The sequence below is a fragment of the Acanthochromis polyacanthus genome, chromosome 2 (assembly GCF_021347895.1).
Source record: "Acanthochromis polyacanthus isolate Apoly-LR-REF ecotype Palm Island chromosome 2, KAUST_Apoly_ChrSc, whole genome shotgun sequence".
NCBI classification, from domain to species: Eukaryota; Metazoa; Chordata; class Actinopteri; family Pomacentridae; genus Acanthochromis; species Acanthochromis polyacanthus.
In genome coordinates, this window is record NC_067114.1 from 34,862,504 (window position 1) to 34,881,469 (window position 18,966).

Below are 18,966 nucleotides of genomic sequence, written 5' to 3' on the forward strand. Positions count from 1 at the left end.
AACAGGTCTTTCCTTTCTGAAATATATGAATTTCTTTTGAGACTTATTTTATTGTATGTGGAATTGTATTCCCTTCCTTCTCTTTAGGTCATCACTAAAGCAGAGATGATTGAGTACTATGACGTTAGTGGCTGCTATGTTCTCCGTCCGTGGGCCTTCTCCATCTGGGAGGCTATTAAAGACTTCTTCGACAAGGAAATTAAGAAACTGGGTGTGGAGAACTGCTACTTCCCCATGTTTGTCTCTCAGGCTGCCTTGGAGAAGGAAAAGTCTCATATTGCAGACTTTGCACCAGAGGTAAATAAGTCTATTTTTCATAACCCTAGCGATAAAAGCACAAATTGCAGGAAAACAAAGAAAATACCTGACCATAAAGATGCAGAATAGGACTACACAATGCCAGTTATTTACTGGGGCTCATATCATGATCTTTGGGATTTTCTGTCTTGATGTTTTGTCACAATGTCGGTAGTCTCTTATACAAAGTTCCAGTATATGTTAAAATGCTCCCTGAGATTCAGTTGATCAAAGCTAGCTAAATAGAACCTCAACTGGGGATGGACCTTAAAAACACAGAGGTTACACATCCTTTTAGACCAAGCCTGAACTGAGTGGTTGCATGAAAGGTGTGTGTAAATATAGTAGTCACACCAAGAGCCACAGAAATGCATAGAGCTGGAAATGTGCAGAGAATGCCCCCTGTAACGGTGGTGGTGTACCCTTTTTTCAGGTTGCCTGGGTGACCCGATCAGGAAAGACTGAGCTGGCAGAGCCCATTGCTGTGAGACCCACCAGCGAGACAGGTCTGAACCACAGTCCTATTCTAACACCAAATGTATGCCGAGACACACACAGTGTGTAGCTATTAAAGTATTTCCCTTGTTTTAAAGAAGCTGTTAGTTTGTTTTTTGTTGTCTGTCTTTATTGATATGACCCTGATTTTCTGTTTCTCTTCACTTCAGTCATGTATCCAGCCTACGCTAAATGGGTCCAGTCCCACAGAGATCTGCCAATCAAACTCAACCAGTGGTGCAATGTTGTGGTCAGTTTTGGAAATCACCTTTTCTATTCTGATCTTCACTCCATAATGACAATGTTTGAAACACATCAGTCTTCCTTCAACATTCCTCTCGTACCTTTAGAGATGGGAGTTCAAACACCCCCAACCCTTTCTGAGGACAAGAGAGTTCCTGTGGCAAGAGGGACATACAGCCTTTGCCACAAAAGAGGAGGCGGCTGAGGAGGTACCAGACCTGACCACACTGCTTGACCTCTGTTAACATCAGTTAGCTCATCCTAATCTATGACATTGTAAAACTGAGCTGCACTGAGACAAACATGAAGTATCAGTGCAGTACATGTACAACTTTTGAGGTGCTAGAGGATTTTTTTTTGGTACTGTTACATTATGTGTCTATAGGTGTTGCAGATCCTGGATTTGTACGCCAAGGTGTATGAAGAGCTGATGGCGATCCCTGTGGTGAAGGGCAGGAAGACGGAGAAGGAGAAGTTTGCAGGAGGAGATTACACAACCACTGTAGAAGCATTTATCTCTGCCAGCGGTCGAGCCATCCAGGTAATATACTGAGTTTATTTATTTGATCCACTCATTCATTCATTCATTCATGAAGTCAAACAGAAGAGGAAGTTTAATGATGTGAGCAATATGGAGCTAAACCTTGATGTCATCTTGCAATTGTTATGTCCTTGTGCTTCTTCAGGGTGCTACATCCCACCATCTGGGTCAGAACTTCTCCAGGATGTTCGAGATCGTGTTTGAAGATCCCAAGAGGCCGGGTGAGAAGCAGCTGGCTTTCCAGAACTCCTGGGGAATCACAACCAGGACCATTGGTGTTCTCACCATGGTACATGGAGACAACATGGGACTTGTACTGCCACCCAGGGTGGCCTGCCTGCAGGTAAGACACTGTCACACACATACATGGAATACAGAGCATGTACTTGATAGATTTTTTTTTTTTAACCGGCAAAAATGTAACAATGTACCTAAAAACCATATGACATACCCTTTTTTTTTTTTTAACTTTGCTTTATTTATAAACAAATCGCTGGTCAAGTAAACAAGCAGCCTATTAATTCTCTTCCCTCTTCCAGTGTGTCATCATCCCATGTGGGATCACTGCATCCCTGCCAGAGCAGGAGAAGGAGGCGCTGTTGGTCCAGTGCTCCAAATATCTGAGCAGGCTGCTGGATGCTGGCATCAGGGTGAAGACTGATGTCCGAGACAACTACTCCCCAGGGTGGAAGTTCAACCACTGGGAGCTCAAGGTCATTAAAATTCCAATGGCAGTAATTCCAGTTTTAATTTAAAACTAGCACTAATAAAATGAAGAAAGCCATAGGTCAGTGAGCAATTTAAAACAAACTGTTCCGAGCATTAGCTTTATGCTCATCACTGACTGTCTCTTTCTTGTTGTGTTTGTCTGTGTCTTATCCAGGGAGTTCCTATTCGCCTGGAGGTGGGCCCTAAAGACATGCAGCAGCGCCAGTGTGTCGCAGTGAGGAGAGACTCTGGTGCAAAGGTGACGATTCCAGAGGCTGAGGTAGAGAAGAAGCTGACCGCGATGTTGGAGGACATCCAGAACAGCCTGTTCAAGAAGTAAGACATGCTATTACACATCAGGGTGGGACTTCTACTTGATAGACACTGGGCTTTAGTTACAAATGGCCATATTGTGGCACTCTGGTAATTCACCTGCTAGAGTGTATGCATCATATCCTAAGACTGAGTACTTACTGCAGTGGCCATGGTAGAGCCTTGCACGGGGCTGTTGTCTTAATCCCACTCCTGCTGGATTTCTGACCATTACTGCATGTCCACTCCTGCCTGCACCTGCAAACTTTCCTACTCAAATTATGTACAGTTTGTGTCTTCTCCCTCACTGCATGGACAACAACTCTTTTATAACTATGTAATATCATTAAAGGGACCTATATTGAAATTAGATTTATCAGAATTTGTCATTCTAAGGCATCAAGTATATATTTCATACATTTGTCACTAGTATCTTTGTTTATTATGTGTATAAGCCACTCCTCCTTTATTTTTGAAGTAGAGCTGACTTTGACTCAGGAGAACAGAGAAGGTTACTCCTCAGCCAAGAGGTGGCAGATTTGTGCCCGTTGTGTTAATCTACAACAAATTCCAGTTCTTTCCATCTTTGGTATTCATCCAAATCTTAAACTTGCCTTGCTCTGTGTTTGTATTATGAGTGATCTTTTTTCAGATGAATTTGTTGACTTCATCCCTCCAGTTGTAATAAATTTATGGGACCCACAGTTTAGTTTTCTGACAGCCCAGTCTAGATTTGAAACTGCTCACTAATGCAAGATCAGAAACGGGTTCCTAGTTCCAATGCAGTCCTCCAGTCCAGTGTTCAATTCCAGACCAGGCCCTTCGCTGCATGTCATCCTGTCTCTTTTCCATTCCTATCCTGTCTCCTTTCAGCTACTGCAATAATATAAGAAAAGAAACCTAAAAGATTGCAAAGTGCTTCTGCTCTTGTTGCTGTAGAATAGCTGCTCTGTTCCTCCCCACAAGCTGTCAACGACAAATATGAAAACAGAATATAAGTTAATGCAACCCAACCAGCTGGGGCCAATGTCGCTTTTAATATGATGTACACAAACTGTGACAGATGTGAGCGAGGCACAGACAAACTGAATTATGGCAACAAGAAGAGATGATTACATTATTTACATTAACACATGAGCGGATGAATACAGTGCTTAATGTGTTTCTTTGATAGAGCTTCAGATGACCTGAAGACCCACATGGTGGCTGTAGATACGATGGAACAGTTCCAGAAAGAGTTGGACCAGGGCAAGGTGAGTCGTGCAAACTCACGACACAGACATTCACTGCCCGTCCTCATTGGAGTAAAGAACTGATGTTGTATTGCTCTTGCTTGATAGATTGTCCAGATCCCATTTTGTGGAGGAATTGAATGCGAGGACTGGATCAAGAAAACCACTGCCAAGTAAGTCTGACATGATTGAGGAAGCTAAAGGAAGCCAGGTCCATCAAACATACATGTGCAGTAAGAACTGAGTAGGATTATGCTGGCAATTTTAGCACCTTTAGCTATTCATTAATTTTAAATGCATTTGTTGAGGATTGTTCTAAAGTTCTGTCATAATTTCTCATTCACTCACAACAGGTTCCAGGAAGGGAACTCCTGATTCACTTCACCCTATTATGCTCTGAGCACTGTTAACCCCTGAATATTTTGTGTGTTCTCCTGTAGGGACCAGGACCTTGAGCCTGGAGCTCCATCCATGGGGGCCAAGAGCCTCTGTATTCCCTTCTCTCCCCTGAAGACCCTGCAGCCCGGTCAGATGTGCGTCAGCGGCAAGGAACCTGCTCAGTACTACACTCTGTTTGGACGCAGCTACTAAAGAGCTGCTCATCTGAAGCAACAGAATGAACATCTTAGTAGAAAAGGGCTTTCCCACCTTTCTTTTTACCCATGTCTTTTGTTTCTGATTTTTTATGGGTGTATATGTTACTGGGGGTGACTGAACTGTGGGATACAGAATGGGAAGATGTTTGTTGATGCATTGTTTTGTTTTTTTAACATATGTACCAATAGTGTATCTGAAAGGAAGTAAAAGCAGGAGAAGCTATCACTCTTTGAATTCTGTTATGATCAGTTATCTCCCCTAAATGACTTATTACTCTCCCAAGGCCATCTCAGAAGAGCTGCACAGGGATGTAAATTTCCAACGGTCAGATAGCTTTGTCAATATCTGATATGTTATCTCCTGCAGTCCTAAATATTGCTAGTAAAATAGTAATAGCAGCTGGTGGATTTGGAAACCGCTCCAATAATATGTACCTTTTTATAGCTCTATCTAAAATCTGAAGTTTGACGTAGAGCTGGGAAATGGCGAACACGCATAAAAAGTACGGATGGAAAAAAAATCAGGAGGAAAATTACTGTCTGTGTTTATTTATGGGAAAAGTACTCTTTGCCTTTTAACAGTTCCATCTCATTTGCAGGCAGACCGTCTCAGGAACTCCACAGGTACTCAGGCTTGTAGTCCAGATGTCATTCTCACAGCTTTGTCAGCCCTGCTCTGTATGGTTACAATATGTGGCTCACAACTTCATCCCTCAGTTCCACCAGAGCCAAATGATGTACAGCTGTAATGAACTATGTATGTGGGTAACAGCCGGTGATGTAGCCTTCTGCCACTTCTCTCCCATGAAAGAACTCCACACTGTGTCTATAATAAAGTCATTTCCATGGCAAACTGTCCTGTGTGTGTGATCTTGAATAAAGGGTTGGAGAGGATTGTTTCATAACTGTCCATGATGGACTGCTGCATTTGAAAACAGTTTAACAGAAAAAATAGTATCATGCATATCAAACCAAGGTTTACAATGTAAAGGTTAACAGAATACAATTAATACATAAACTTGCTGTCACTGAGGCACAGTAATTGAATGAGTCCTTACACTAAACCGAATACAAGCTTGGTAAAAATATAACTTTATTTTATGAGGTTGTTCCACTGGTGGTCATTTTATTGTACAGGTGGACCAGATAAACGGGGAGCGGCAAATTGAATTGAAGTAGGAAGGGTAAAAACAGTGCATCTTGCTTGTGCATGAAGCTTTCCTGGTTACATAAGACTGACTTGGTCTAGTCAAGAGATAAAAACCCACACTTAGCTGTATTTTCACAATAAAACTGACCCTGGTTACAAAGCCACAGATGTTTTGTCTCTGATGTTGTTAACCACGCCCGACGGGTACGTCGGCGGGGTTATTGCATTCGGTGCGGTATCTGGCTGGGTATGTATGTATGTATTTATGCGGCTATGTCCGGTCCAATATCTCTGCAACTGCTGAAATCAGGATAATCAAACTTGCCACTGAAGATCAGTCTAAGGTCCCCTGCTCAGCTGTGGAATTACAGGTCAGCAGATCAAGTAGGAAGGGATATACGTGGGATGATCAAAATTGATACATATTGCATCATTTGTATAGGGAGGACAGGGTTTTCGCCAGTGGAGGGCGTGGTTCTGCCCTCTACTGAGGGCTTGTCTAGTTGCAGTTAGAATAGATTTGTAAATTCTACTCAGATGATACAGTGCACATCTGAGCTTAAAAACGTGAAAACAGCCTTTTAATATAAATTACTGATGTGAAGACAGTTAAAAAAGTCAAAATATTCTGGGTGTGTTCTGTAAATAGCATATGAGATCAGAATTAGAATCAGTTTTATTGCCAAGTAGGTTTTTACACTTACAAGGAATTTTCTCTGGTGCTCTTGGTGCAAGTACAAATAGAATAGTAAGTAAAAAGATAAAGATAATAATAGTAAGAGTCAAGGTGCATGCATTGATAGTAATAAAAATAGAATCAGATATAAAAAATATAGAATAAACAGACAAAGAGACAAAGGTATACACAGTTACTACATAGTAGTAATTAATGTAATCAACAGAGCTGATTTGCACTGGGTTTACAGTGGGAGTTGGTGTCAGGTAGAGTGTGGGGGTAGGGGTGGGTCACAGGCAGTGAGATAGAAGAATAATCACAAAAGCTGTCACTTTCTGAAGTTGAACATATAGTACAAGTTAGATTATAAGATAAATGAATAAAAATCTCTAGTACACAATCCCCAACACAGAAACAGGATGACCATTCATAGATCAGAAGCAGCATGGGAGGACTGAAAATTCTTCAATCAAGTCAAAAATAATCATGAGTCAGACGTGCTGTCTGATGTATATACTCCATTACATTATGCATTGTTTTAAAATTGCAGTTAACATTGAAATTAACCAAATGTTCAGCCCTAGTATTTTTGTTTTGTTTCATGGCAATGCAGCTGTTTATTCCTGCTGTGTTCAGCTTTTTCATTATAGCAGGGTAAATAAGTCTTTCTGTATTTTTTTATTTAAGGCTATTCTGCTCATGATGATCAAGACTGCTATACATATTAACTGTATATCTTTATCAGTTACTAATAACTAAAACTATTAGCTACAACTTATTATTTGTTCTTGCAGCTAATCTGTTTTTTCAAATGGATTCCAACAGTGTGGTGAATGTGATCCATGACTTAACAGCTATGTTAATGATTTATGATATATGTCTGATTTTGTGATCATTCTCTGTATGCAGTACATAGACTGTATATACAATCTGTGATGCAGTATCAGATCATTCTACATTACTGAGGTGCTCCGCCTCTCAGAGACTTTTATTGTGAAAGCGGTCAGCGGTAGTCGTACCTCCTGAAGTCAGTCTCTCCGTCTGTCAGTCCGCCAGAGCTGCACTCCGGCTTCCCAACTACTGCTAAGGAAAAATGAGCGACAAAGGTCTGTCAGACGAGGCAGCGGCAGCAGCTTGTAAAGATGGAGACCCAGTAACTAAGGTAAGGTGGCTGCTGTCCCGAATGGAGCTGAGCCAAACTTTGACTTTCTGACAAACCCTTCAACCGACAGGCCAGCGACTCCAGCACAGGGTAACCTGCTTTTCCCACTGCGTCCATTATCGGACGCGTCTCTCCCAGAAATGTGCTTCATTCCCCCACAGGCCTCTCGGTTCATTTAAACAACTTTGCTGATTTTTATGTCGACTGTTACTGCTACATACAGATATGTAGGGACAGACGAGCTGGTTTTATCCGGGGTTGCTGTGAACTAACTCTGTAGCTGCACTTACATTCACTCCAAACTCGGAAGAGCAGCTTCCCGTCATTCATGTCAGCGTGTGAAGAACAAATATGTGAGGAGAGCTGCTATCTAGGCGCGGCCACAGAGCCCCTGAAAGCAGGATACACACGACTAATGTGCTGGGCAGAGGTGTCTGGTTGGTTGCTGACATGTTCAGTTGGCTAACAGATGCATTCACGTACTTAAGATATGCGTTTATATTACTGCCTCCACTGTGTCCGTCGTTGAAGTTAACATCTACCTTACTACTACTACTGCTGCTGCTGCTACTACTACTACTACTAATAATAATAATAATACTCCTACTGCAAACTGCTACTGCTGCTGCTACTACTACTACTACTACTGCTACTAGGGTCGTTTCCAGAATTGAAAGACATTTTACGTCTCACTCAATTTTCATGTACAAAATACTCAAACATGCAGTTGCTGTGTAAATGTATTTGTCCTGAGACCATAAAACACTAAGAGAAAAGAATGTTTCAAAATATTTTTAAAAACACCAAATAAGTCTAGTTTCCCCTAAAATTACAAGTTTCTCTTGTCCCAGCCCTCTAATGACCAGATTGAATCTCAAATAAACTGTTAAAATTAAATTTAAATCTCCTATTTTTTTATTGATGTCTCTTGTAATTGTAAACATTTTTTAATTACTCCCTGACTTTAGGCCCGTAGCCCTAACTTCAGTGATAATGAAGTGTTTTGAGCAGCTGGTTAAACAATACATAAACAAAAACTTGTGCACTACCATCGACCAGCTACAATTTGCCTACAAGGAAAATAGAGCTGTGGAGGATGCTGTCTCATTGGCCCTACACACTGTGTTACAACATCTAGACCGGCCAGATAGATATGTCAGGATGCTTTTTGTTGACTACGGCAGTGCTTTCAACACAATTATTCCATCTACTCTTGTAACTAAGCTAAAAGATCTAGGTCTTAGCTATTCCATCTGTCCATGGTTACAGGATTTCCTGACAGGCCGTCCACAGACAGTGAGGGTAGGGACCACTTACTCATCCACTGTTGTTTTAAACTCCGGGGCCCCCCAAGGATGTTGTCTAAGTCCTTTGCTGTATAATCTGTATACTTCTGACTGTGTGGCAAAACATTCCACCAACAGAATTTTTAAGTTTGCAGATGATACTACAGTTATAGGTCTTATATCGGATAACAATGAGGTGCACTATAGAGAAGAGGGACAAAGCCTGGTCACTTGGTGTCATCAAAACAATCTGTCCTTGAATGTGGAGAAAACAAAGGAGCTCATCATAGATTTCAGGAGGAATAAATCTATCTGTAGACCTGTTCATATTAACGGCACTTCAGTTGAGGTGGTTAATAACTTTAAGTTCCTGGGCATTTATCTCTGTGACAATCTTACTTGGTCTCTTCACATCAGTTGTGCTATTAAAAAGGCCCAGCAGAGACTCTATTTTCTGAGACGCCTCAGAAGGTATGGACTGTCCAAAGAAATACTCACAAACTTTTATAGTTGTACAATCGAGAGCGTTCTGACCTCTGGTCTGCTGGTGTGGTTTGGAAACATTACGGGAGATGATCTCGCTCGGCTGGTGCGAACTGTAAAAACTGCATCAAGAATCATTGGATCCCCTCTGCCTCAAATTGGTCAGTTGTTTGAAAAGCGCTGTGAGAAAAAGGTCCTGAGCATTATGCAGGACCCCAGTCATCCTGCTCATGCTCTCTTCTCCTTCCTGCCATCGGGGAGACGTCTGCGCTGCCTACAAACTAAGACCTGTAGATTTAGAGACAGTTTTTATCCTAAGGCGGTGCGGCTCATGAACATTAGCCTGAAGAGGCGCTGATAACTTTTATTGTCTGTTGTTGGTGTTGTGTTTTTAAATTGTATTTATTGTTTTTATTGTATTAGCTTGCAGAGAGTGTGCCGGGGGCAAACTATTTTTCATTGCTTGTGGTACCTTGTACCCTAATGTATATGACAATAAACTAAACTGAAACTGAAACTGTGCATGCATGGGTTTTCTCAGGGTACTCTGGCTTCATCCCACAGTCCAAAAATATGCTGAGGTTAATTGATAACTCTTAATTGCTCATAGGTGTGAGTGTGATTGTTTGTCTGTATATGTAGCCCTGCGACAGACTGGTGACCTGTCCAGGGCGTCCCCTGCCTTTGCCCGAGTCAGCTGGGATAGGCTCCAGCACCCCCTACGACCCTAGTGAGGATAAAGCGGTGTATAGAGAATAGATGGATGGATTTTTTTAATCAGCATAATATTTTAAATAATGATTGTCATGCATGGAACGTGTGTCACACAACATGTTAGCATATCTTTTTAAATAATTAAACTGACTTAGATGTGACTGTACATGCTGCTTTGGGAAGTATCCACTAGGGCTCAATAATTAGTTCATTTCAAATCAAAATTGCAATATGAAACAATTAACACATTGCAGAATCTTAAGGCATACATTATGCTGCCTTTCTGAATGGGTTTAAATGGTCATGTCAGTGGTTTTACAAATTCACACCATCCAGTTGTGCTTTTGACATTGCCTCATGTGGTCATGCTCCATCCCATGTTTTAAATCTGCTACACAGTAAATACTGAACTGAAGCTCAATAAAAAAATATTTATCACAAATCCAATTGCAATATCTGTCCCAAAAATTGTAATTATGTTCTCTAAATTGTTTCAGCCCTCTTTCCTGCCTCTTTTTCCATGCAGTCCCCCCTGCTCTCTACAGCTTGAGCACACCAGCTCACCTACAACACCGGTGTAATTTTTAATGTGAAAATGTTCAGCCACGGTGTTGACTGCTTTTTTCACCCATGATATAGTTTCTTAGCCTAGCCATGCTAGATCCCATGTTTCTGATGGCACAAGGGTCTAGGGAAGCTCGACAGGGAGGGAGGCGGGCTAAAAGGTTGTCTATCAAATCCCTTTGCAGCAATTGGGTAGGTATACAACCAATCAACGCAACGAATAGGCTGACGTGGTTCTGAGAGCACCGGCGGATTGTGGCTAAGTCCCATTAGCTTCCCAACCAGCGGAGCCAACTGGTGTATTAAGGATTTGCCATATCCCGTCGGCATAAGTCCAAATACGTCTTTCTTCTCAATGAAACACTTAAGTGCCGTCCTTTGTTTATCTTTCAAGTTGAATTTTAGCTTCAAATCTTTAAGGGCTGTGGCCAAAACCGAGTCAAAAGATAACTGTTTATTGTGCGCTGGTTGTTTCTGTCAGAATCGTCATGCCTCTGTCGTCACTTCGTTACGCCCGCCTTCTGACTCTACACTTCATGGTGATTGGTCCGGCCAGTTTTAGGAGAATCCAGCCTCGAGCCTTATGGAGGGTAACTAGACCCTCCCTGGCAGAGAATTAAATTCGTTGCCGTGGGTTATCTAGCGCGGCTAGGCTAATAGTTTCTAGCTTCTAGACAATACCATTCAGACATGCTAACATTTTCACCAGATAGGGTTTTAAAGATTATCAACAATGTGTTTTCACTTGTGTGCTGTGGTCACTGTGGCAGGTCAAAGTTTGCAATTCAGCACTTGACCTGAAAAATACATAAAACTTTGTAATACTTCCATCTAGTTTTCTTCTGCTCCACTCTATCTGTTTGCTCGGTGTTGCTACATAACACATCTGCACTGCTGTGTCATTCCATCACCCTTCAAGAAGGTTCAAAGCTCTGCGAGAGCTGATGAACTTTACTGGCGAAACTGTGATGCCTGTTGCATGTGGAAACAGCGACGTGGAGAAATGCATGTGGTGTTTGAGGAGTTTCTATGGATGTACTGTGGAAACAAGCCTCTCTAGGAGGAAGGATTCAGGAAAGAGGACTGGTTGCTTGCCACAGAGATAACACTCAACTGTGAAGTACACACACAGAGTAGAAGTTTAGTGTAATACACTTCAGGGTAATATTCTGGGTAAAAACCAGGAGTCAGCTTTGCCATATCTGGAACATGCTGGCTGTTATTTGCAACATGAAATAATGCCTTCTTGCGATGAATTGGACATATTTCGCGAATCAGAACACACAAACTTTTGATCCAGGCACGGCTAGCCTTGCAATGTTCCTGCAGGATATAAACTTTTATTAGCAAATCATTCGTGCAATGTGATGCTGTGACCATTAAGTAGTGGCTGTAAATCACTTTTGTGAACTTGAGCCCAATATGGTACAAATTCGGTGCACCTTCAGACCTCAGCAATGGCATTGTATGTAAACCTGGCAAAAAATGTTTTGCATAGAAAACAAGTAAGTGTTGCTAAATGCAAACAGGCCTCATCTGTTCAGTATTATAATACTGCATGTGTGCTTGGTTGCACAGAGATGCAGTTATGCTGAAATCCCTTTTCACAACTGAGTGCCAGGATAGAAATTCTTCCCTGCTGGAATTCAGACACAGCTTAAGTAGCCAAAGAGAGATGTTCATCTGCATGGTGAGGCTTTTTCACACAGGAATATAATGGACTGCTTCATACTTATCTTTGACTATATCTTGACCTTGCATTTCAATTATTCTGTGTTTTTGCATTAATAAAAACATCACAATATGCTGTTCCATCATGGGAACAGGGTCTGGATTTGTCATACACACTTTATTTTGCATACAGTAGATAAGTTGTGAACAAAAGTTTACATACGCTTGTAAAGACCATGGATATCGTGGCAGTCGAGAGTTTTCAGTGGCTACCAGAACTCTCTGTTTCCTTCTTTCTTGGTGGGTTTTAAGTCCAGACTTTTGGAAGGCCCACCTAAAATCTTAATTCTAGACTGATTTAGCCATTCCTTTACTATTTTTGATATTTGTGTTACGTCATTGTCTTGTTGGAACACCCAACCCAACCTTCTGGCTGGTGATTTTAGGTTGTTCTGAAGAATGTGGAGTTAATCCTCCTCCTTCATTATTCCATTTGCTTTGTGCAAAGCACCAGCTCCACTGGCAGCAAAACAACCCTAAAGCATAATACTACCACCACCATGCTTGACAATAGGCTGGTGTTAAAGGCCTCACCTCGTTGACTTTTTTGATTTGTTGAAGTTACTGATTTGTTTCTTCTGATCTCTGTGAAGCTTCTCAGACTTTCTCATTGTAGTGTTTGTGGCTGAGTGTAGTGAGTGAATGACATAGTCCATATTTAAATTAACTCAGAGGAGTCACCACCTGTAGTCAATTGTAATCACATAAGTTAAGGGGCCATGTCACTGAGAACATTGAATTAACCCAGTTTTCTACATCACCAAAAATCATAATTAAAGTTGCTATGTGTATGTTTTTAATCCAGCAGATTAAGTCATTTGACCAGAACATCAATCATAAATCAGTGAGAAAACAAAATGGATGATTGTGACGACAACACGTGTTTCTCTGCCATCATATATGAGGTCTTTATAAGTGTATGTATTCACAGGCAATGTGCACAGCAGGATAAACAGTCTGGCATCTGTAGCCTTTGACTACGGCTACCACAGTTTGTTTTTTTTGTTTTTTTTTAATTTGCTTGGTTACAAAAAATTTTGTTCACATTCTCGTATATATTCCTAATGGAAGGCCACAGGTAGGGCTGCAACTAACAACGGGTCGACTAATCGTCTGAGCACGATACGTCATCAAAAGCGGAAGTGAGCGCGCGATGCAACAGAAATCACCGTCTGGCAGGAGCACATCGTGCATACATAATATATGCACGATGCAGCGCCAATGTCCGTCCGTGTTTCGTGCTCCAGTCTGACGGTGATTTCTGTTGCATTGCGTGCTCACTTCCGCTTTTGATGACGTATCGTGCTCAGACGATTAGTCGACGCGTCGTTAGTTGCAGCCCTAGCCACAGGTTGTTTCAGCATTACCTGTTAGCTCTGTGGCAAAGCAGCTTAGAGTTGAGTTCCTCTGCCACACCCACGAATTCCCCAGCTGTGGTGCAACACATTTGAATTCACAGTTTGACCTGCTACATTGTCATTTCTCCTCTTGGGAAGACACAGGTTATGAAATACTAGGTAAAGACTTTATTAAAATTTAAATTCTTGCCCTTCTGGAATGTAAGAAAATGATAACTTGTCATCCTGTAATCTTTGTGACTGATTGTGTTCTGTTGTGTTTTAAGTTCTGTTATTGTGTTTCTGTGTTGTAGGATTTCATGATGCAGCAGACCATGCTGAGAGTTAAGGATCCAGTTAAATCTTTGGATTTCTACACCAGAATCCTTGGCCTGACGTTAGTATGAGTGTGGCGCTCAATTCAGTCAACTCTAATTGAGTCTCAGTTGGTTTACCTGCAACTAATCATCCTTAGACGTGACAAGTCTCAAATATGTAACAAATAGCTCTGTCTGTGTGGGAGTCTGTGTCACTGACAGATTTCTGCACATAAACTGGACTTTGTGAAAAGTTTTCTCTCTGTTGTGCAATATTTTGCAGGCTTCTGCAAAAGTTTGACTTCCCCTCCATGCGTTTTTCTCTCTTCTTCTTGGGCTACGAGGACAAGAAAGAGATCCCTACAGATGTGAAGGAGAAGACGGCCTGGACATTTTCTAGAAGAGCCACCATAGAGCTGACACAGTAAGAGGAGATGTTGTACATGAAGCTAGGCCTGGATTTGGTGTTTTTCACTACAGTTCGAAGCTTTATCAGATAAAAAACCATATCATTTTACTGCACTATTGGTTTCTTTAAGGGGCCCTGGCTTTTACAGAATGCTACACTGTGGTTTTAATATCTAGCTGTTCAACAATACTGTAATTTTTGCCTTTTCCTATTCCACCATTGTCTTCTGTGCAGAGTGATGGATTATTTTAAAACCCGATCTCTAAGAATTGTAAGCTACAGTTAGTGTTGTAAATACACTGAAATGTTTATTACCTGGTGAAACTCCAGTGGAAATACATATTTGTACCCGATCTCTTTGAATTTATCTTTATTTTCTTAATCTTTTTTCTTCTCCTCCTCCTGTATCCCTCCTTCAGTAACTGGGGCTCTGAGTCTGATGAGAGCCAGTCTTATCACAATGGAAACTCAGATCCACGTGGCTTTGGTAAGGTCACGTTTTTCTTTCTTTTTTTTTTTTTTACAAAAGAACAGCATTGTTGTCCCAGATGTAGAAGTTAATGCATGAAGGCACACAATATATAATTCCGAAGACTTACAGCACAATATCGTGTTAACATTATTAAACACATTCTTGGAGTAAGTCATTTTTCTGTTGTATGATGTGTTTTAAATGTTGAGCATTAACTGTTTTTCCACACAAAGGAAAAGCGTTATTAACCACCCAGCAAAACTTGATCATGAAATAAATAACCAAGTGTATAAAATTAGGTTTCAAAACAGTGAAAGAAATAAGCAGTGATTTCTGCTCTGAAACACTGGGTGGGTGTGTCCACTGATGGATCTGATTGACAGTTTTCACCTGAGGTCACATGCAATTAATTGAACCATGCACCAACATTACTGAGCCAAAGAGGTTAGATGTAAAATCACAAAGGTAATAAGTTACCCACCGTTACAAACTAAGGAATCTTATTGGCCGGTAGGCACTGTTAATTATGGCACCAGATATCAGCAGATCAGGAGGATGAAGGCCAGGGACGGAGATACTCGGTTTGGCATTGTTTCCCTGTAGCGAATTATCCTTGAATCCTAGTTGTCTCCGATGACATTTAGTAAAACTACAGAGTTTAAAAAGCACTGCAGAGGCAAGTGATCCTCAGCTGTTCCTTAACAGGCCGAACTGCTCTGCGAATTCTTGCCTTCAAGGAAGATGTGTTAGCTTGCAAACTGTTGTCTGAAGTAGGTGTAGTAACCTGTGATACTGTTAGTGTAATAGTATAGTGTTAAGGGGAGGGTTTATGCAAAGTCTGAAAAACTGTGAAACAGTCCACTATTCAGTACTCTCGTTCACACCTTTCACAAATCTGTAGCAATTGTGACGCGTTTTATGTTAACCCTTAGGGCCCTAAGGGGGTTTAGGTCCGTTTCTGACAAATTCTGATTTTACCTTTATATTTCACCTTAAAAGCTGTTGATCTTGCTTTGCTTGGTATCTTTTTTTTCAGCACAACCTCACCTGTGTGATTCTATAATTATTTAGACATTTTGATATAATGTATGGACACACTTGACCTAAAATAGCAGAAGAAATACAAAATCCGAGTAGAAAAAAGTTAGATTTTTTTGCTGTGGACACCATAAACATGTGTAATGAATCTTTTTCAGAACTTATAATGTAAATATAAATTGTTTGTCATAAAATAATGTACAAATTTAGCAGTTAACACAGTTATATACCACTATTTGCACTAAAATGGAGAAATTTTTTTAGGCGTTTTTGCACAACTATTTACAAAATCATGAGGAGTCACAATAAAATTTTACATAAATGAATTTGTACCATTCCAAAAAGCTTTTTCTGTCCACCACAATCTCTACAATGACAAAAACAATAGAAACAGTCTTTAGGACCACAGGGAGAATCCAGAGTCCTGGTGTTCTCCATTGCTAGAATATGTTTATTATGAATGTTATTATTATTGTTGTTTTATTATTATTATTTTATTTTTATTATAATTATTGTTATTATTATTTTATTATTATTATTAGTAGTAGCAGTAGCAGTAATATATTACATCTGAAACAAAATCTTCATTTTCTGTGCATCTTTGGTGTCCAGCAGAGAGTGATCTGTGGCCAAAGCCAGTGAAGGACGTGCTACTCTCCCAAAGAGTTATAACTATCACCTGACTAAAAAATTTTTTTAAAAATGATAGAAAGTTACAAATCCGCACTTTGGCCATCTCTCCTCTGTGTATTTCTAGAACATTCCACTCTCTTATTATGAACACAGAGACTGGGGGCGTGTCTGTGCGGCCGCTCCCCGTCAGAGCGTTTCTGTCACTCAGCTCCAAGTTTCTCAGTCACCTTTGGGGAAATCCAGTTCGCATTTTTACTCCAGAGAACGCCAGGTTTGTGAAAATCCGGCCCACATTTTCCTTCCTACACCAAGCACCACTCCAAAGGTCTGTGTTTCTGGCCAGATGCTTTCAGCAGAGAGGACTCTCCGCTGAGTCCAAAGTTCAAAATTTCGCCGTGCATAAAAGACGCTGGAAATAGCTCCGGTGAAGTTCGGTAAAAAATGTGGCGTTTATTATTGATCATATCTCTGGTTTTACTTGGCCGATCAACATTATTGAAAAACTGATAGAAAGTTCAAAATCTGTACTTTCAGCACACGTTTAAAGGGAGACTCGCCGACGCTTCATTTTCCTGCTTTGTTTTGATTACCGCGGCGCAACAAGAAAATGCTCCAGAGCGTCTTTCGGGTGGCAAGGGTTAAGAAACAAATCAGATTTTTTTCAACACAGACTTTAGCGTTTCTCTCTGACTCTTGACAGGCCATATTGGGATTGCAGTTCCTGATGTCTATGCAGCCTGCAAATTGTTTGAGGAGCAGGGAGTCACATTTGTCAAGAAGCCAGATGACGGTAAGATGTGGGGTGTTTGTGAATATGAATCTCATGGACATGTTGATGGTCTTGATAGCCTTTTTAGTAAATATACAGCACCAGTCAAATTTTAGACACACCCACTCAGCTCCTGCTGAAGTGTTTTCTTTCACTTTTACTGTGTGCTATATTGCAGAACAAAACTTCAGTTTGAAATAATTGATAGAAATTCAGATGAATTCAAAATCTGTGGTTTACATTTTTCAAAAGTGGAAGAAACAGGCAGTGATGTCTCAAATAGGCCAATATTGTCTTTCTCTTTGGCAATATTATGCAAATATGACCCCAAAAGTAGAACATTTCAGTGCTGCTCAGTTCAATATCTCCCAGTGCACCTTAGCTGCCCATATATTGATCAGTTATCTAGTATTATTTTCACAGTGGCTCAGTGAACTACAATAAAAGAATACATTCTCAGGAGTTCAGATAGAAATTACTTCCTGAATCACAACGCTGTACACTCCGTATTTATTCACTACACCAGACCTTTACAATAGTTCAAAGCTGAGTGCAGCTTTCTAAACTCTCAGCTAACAGATATACAAAAGTACTCTTATTTTTTATGTAAGTGACAAAAGATTATTATGTAGATACTATGCATGTCATGAAATATGGCTTTTCCATGTATTGCCTCATCACCACCTGGAGCTGCATTTTCTGCTTTGAGATCTGAAATGTATTTCTCCTCAGTGTGTTGTCTTTTTTTTTTTTGCTCAGTGGTTAGGATGCACACTTCTGAATTTGAAGTTACTTTTTTTTTTTCTCTCCTCAGGTAAAATGAAAGGCTTGGCCTTCATTCAGGACCCTGATGGTTACTGGATTGAGATTCTGAGTCCGAACAATATGGTGTCCATCACCTCCTAAAGACTAACAACATGCTACCTGCTGCAGTGCGTGAAGCCAGACCTGCTGTGACTTCACTAGGAGAGAGGAATGTTGGGGGTTTAGCGATGAATTTAGCAACATAGAGTGGAGAGTTGAGGGCAAACAGAGAGGGATCACTTGTACGACAATCAGTACGCTGGCATAGGCTGGACTATTGAAAAGTTAATGAGCAAACCGTTTAGATACATGAGTCATTGCTATGAATAGCAACTACTTTGTGTAGCTGTTGAATTTTTCTGAAAGTGTTGCTGAATCAAAGTGGTATTACTATGTAATAAATATGAAAGCTACAGTTCACATGAGATTGATTTGTGGGTCTTTTTTCCTTTTCTTTTAGTTTCAAGAAATATAGCAAAAATGAATTGCATTTTATCGTCAGAATAATGCATTCCTAAAGGTAAACGTGTTTTTAACATTTTCAGAAGTCACATTTTGAAGAAAATAGTGAGTTGCCAAAAAGTTTGAAGAAGACTTAAATGCTCTATAGGGATAACTTCAAGCATTAAAAATATCTGCCATAGAACAAAACCCCACTCATGTTAACAATATGCAATTTTAGGGGGAAATTTATGATTGACAAATTTCTTATGTCAAAAAATTGCACATGCATTTCTTCATTACATTCATTCAATTTTAAATTTCAATTGAGGCTTGTGTGTGCTCTGTCACATTATGATGAATTTTTAAATGAAACAATGAAGTTAGTTTTTGAGATAATGAGCAATGGGCAGCTAGTTTTGAGGAAAATAAGGAATGAGTGAAAGTCGGAATGATAGTGTTTTTAACAAATAACGAAGTTTTGATCAAGTTGAAACTTTAAAATGTGTATGTTTCATGTGTTTTTTAAAGGTAGCATCATATTAGAGATGTCTAC

At 40.4% G+C, this 18,966-nt stretch overlaps 2 protein-coding genes across 4 annotated transcripts in view; both read left to right on the top strand.

The window, feature by feature from the left end:
* Nucleotides 1-5,277, top strand: part of eprs1 (glutamyl-prolyl-tRNA synthetase 1) — a 29,257-nt gene extending 23,980 nt beyond the window's left edge. For all 3 annotated transcript variants that reach the window (XM_051941836.1, XM_051941851.1, XM_051941847.1), the window contains 11 exons: nt 88-297; nt 731-803; nt 963-1,042; nt 1,143-1,244; nt 1,421-1,576; nt 1,722-1,919; nt 2,116-2,289; nt 2,460-2,620; nt 3,771-3,849; nt 3,937-4,001; nt 4,269-5,277. In XM_051941836.1, coding sequence (XP_051797796.1) covers nt 88-297; nt 731-803; nt 963-1,042; nt 1,143-1,244; nt 1,421-1,576; nt 1,722-1,919; nt 2,116-2,289; nt 2,460-2,620; nt 3,771-3,849; nt 3,937-4,001; nt 4,269-4,419 — 1,449 coding nt within the window. In that variant the 3' untranslated portion in view covers nt 4,420-5,277. The remainder of the gene's footprint in view (nt 1-87; nt 298-730; nt 804-962; nt 1,043-1,142; nt 1,245-1,420; nt 1,577-1,721; nt 1,920-2,115; nt 2,290-2,459; nt 2,621-3,770; nt 3,850-3,936; nt 4,002-4,268) is intronic.
* A 1,967-nt stretch (nt 5,278-7,244) lies between these two features.
* glo1 (glyoxalase 1) lies at nt 7,245-18,389 on the top strand. The gene is made up of 6 exons (XM_051942983.1): nt 7,245-7,412; nt 13,842-13,924; nt 14,128-14,268; nt 14,673-14,740; nt 17,097-17,186; nt 17,980-18,389. Exons 1-6 carry the CDS (start codon nt 7,344-7,346, stop codon nt 18,069-18,071), a joined length of 543 nt encoding a protein of 180 aa, XP_051798943.1. The 5' UTR covers nt 7,245-7,343; the 3' UTR covers nt 18,072-18,389.
* The last annotated feature ends 577 nt before the right edge of the window (nt 18,390-18,966 follow it).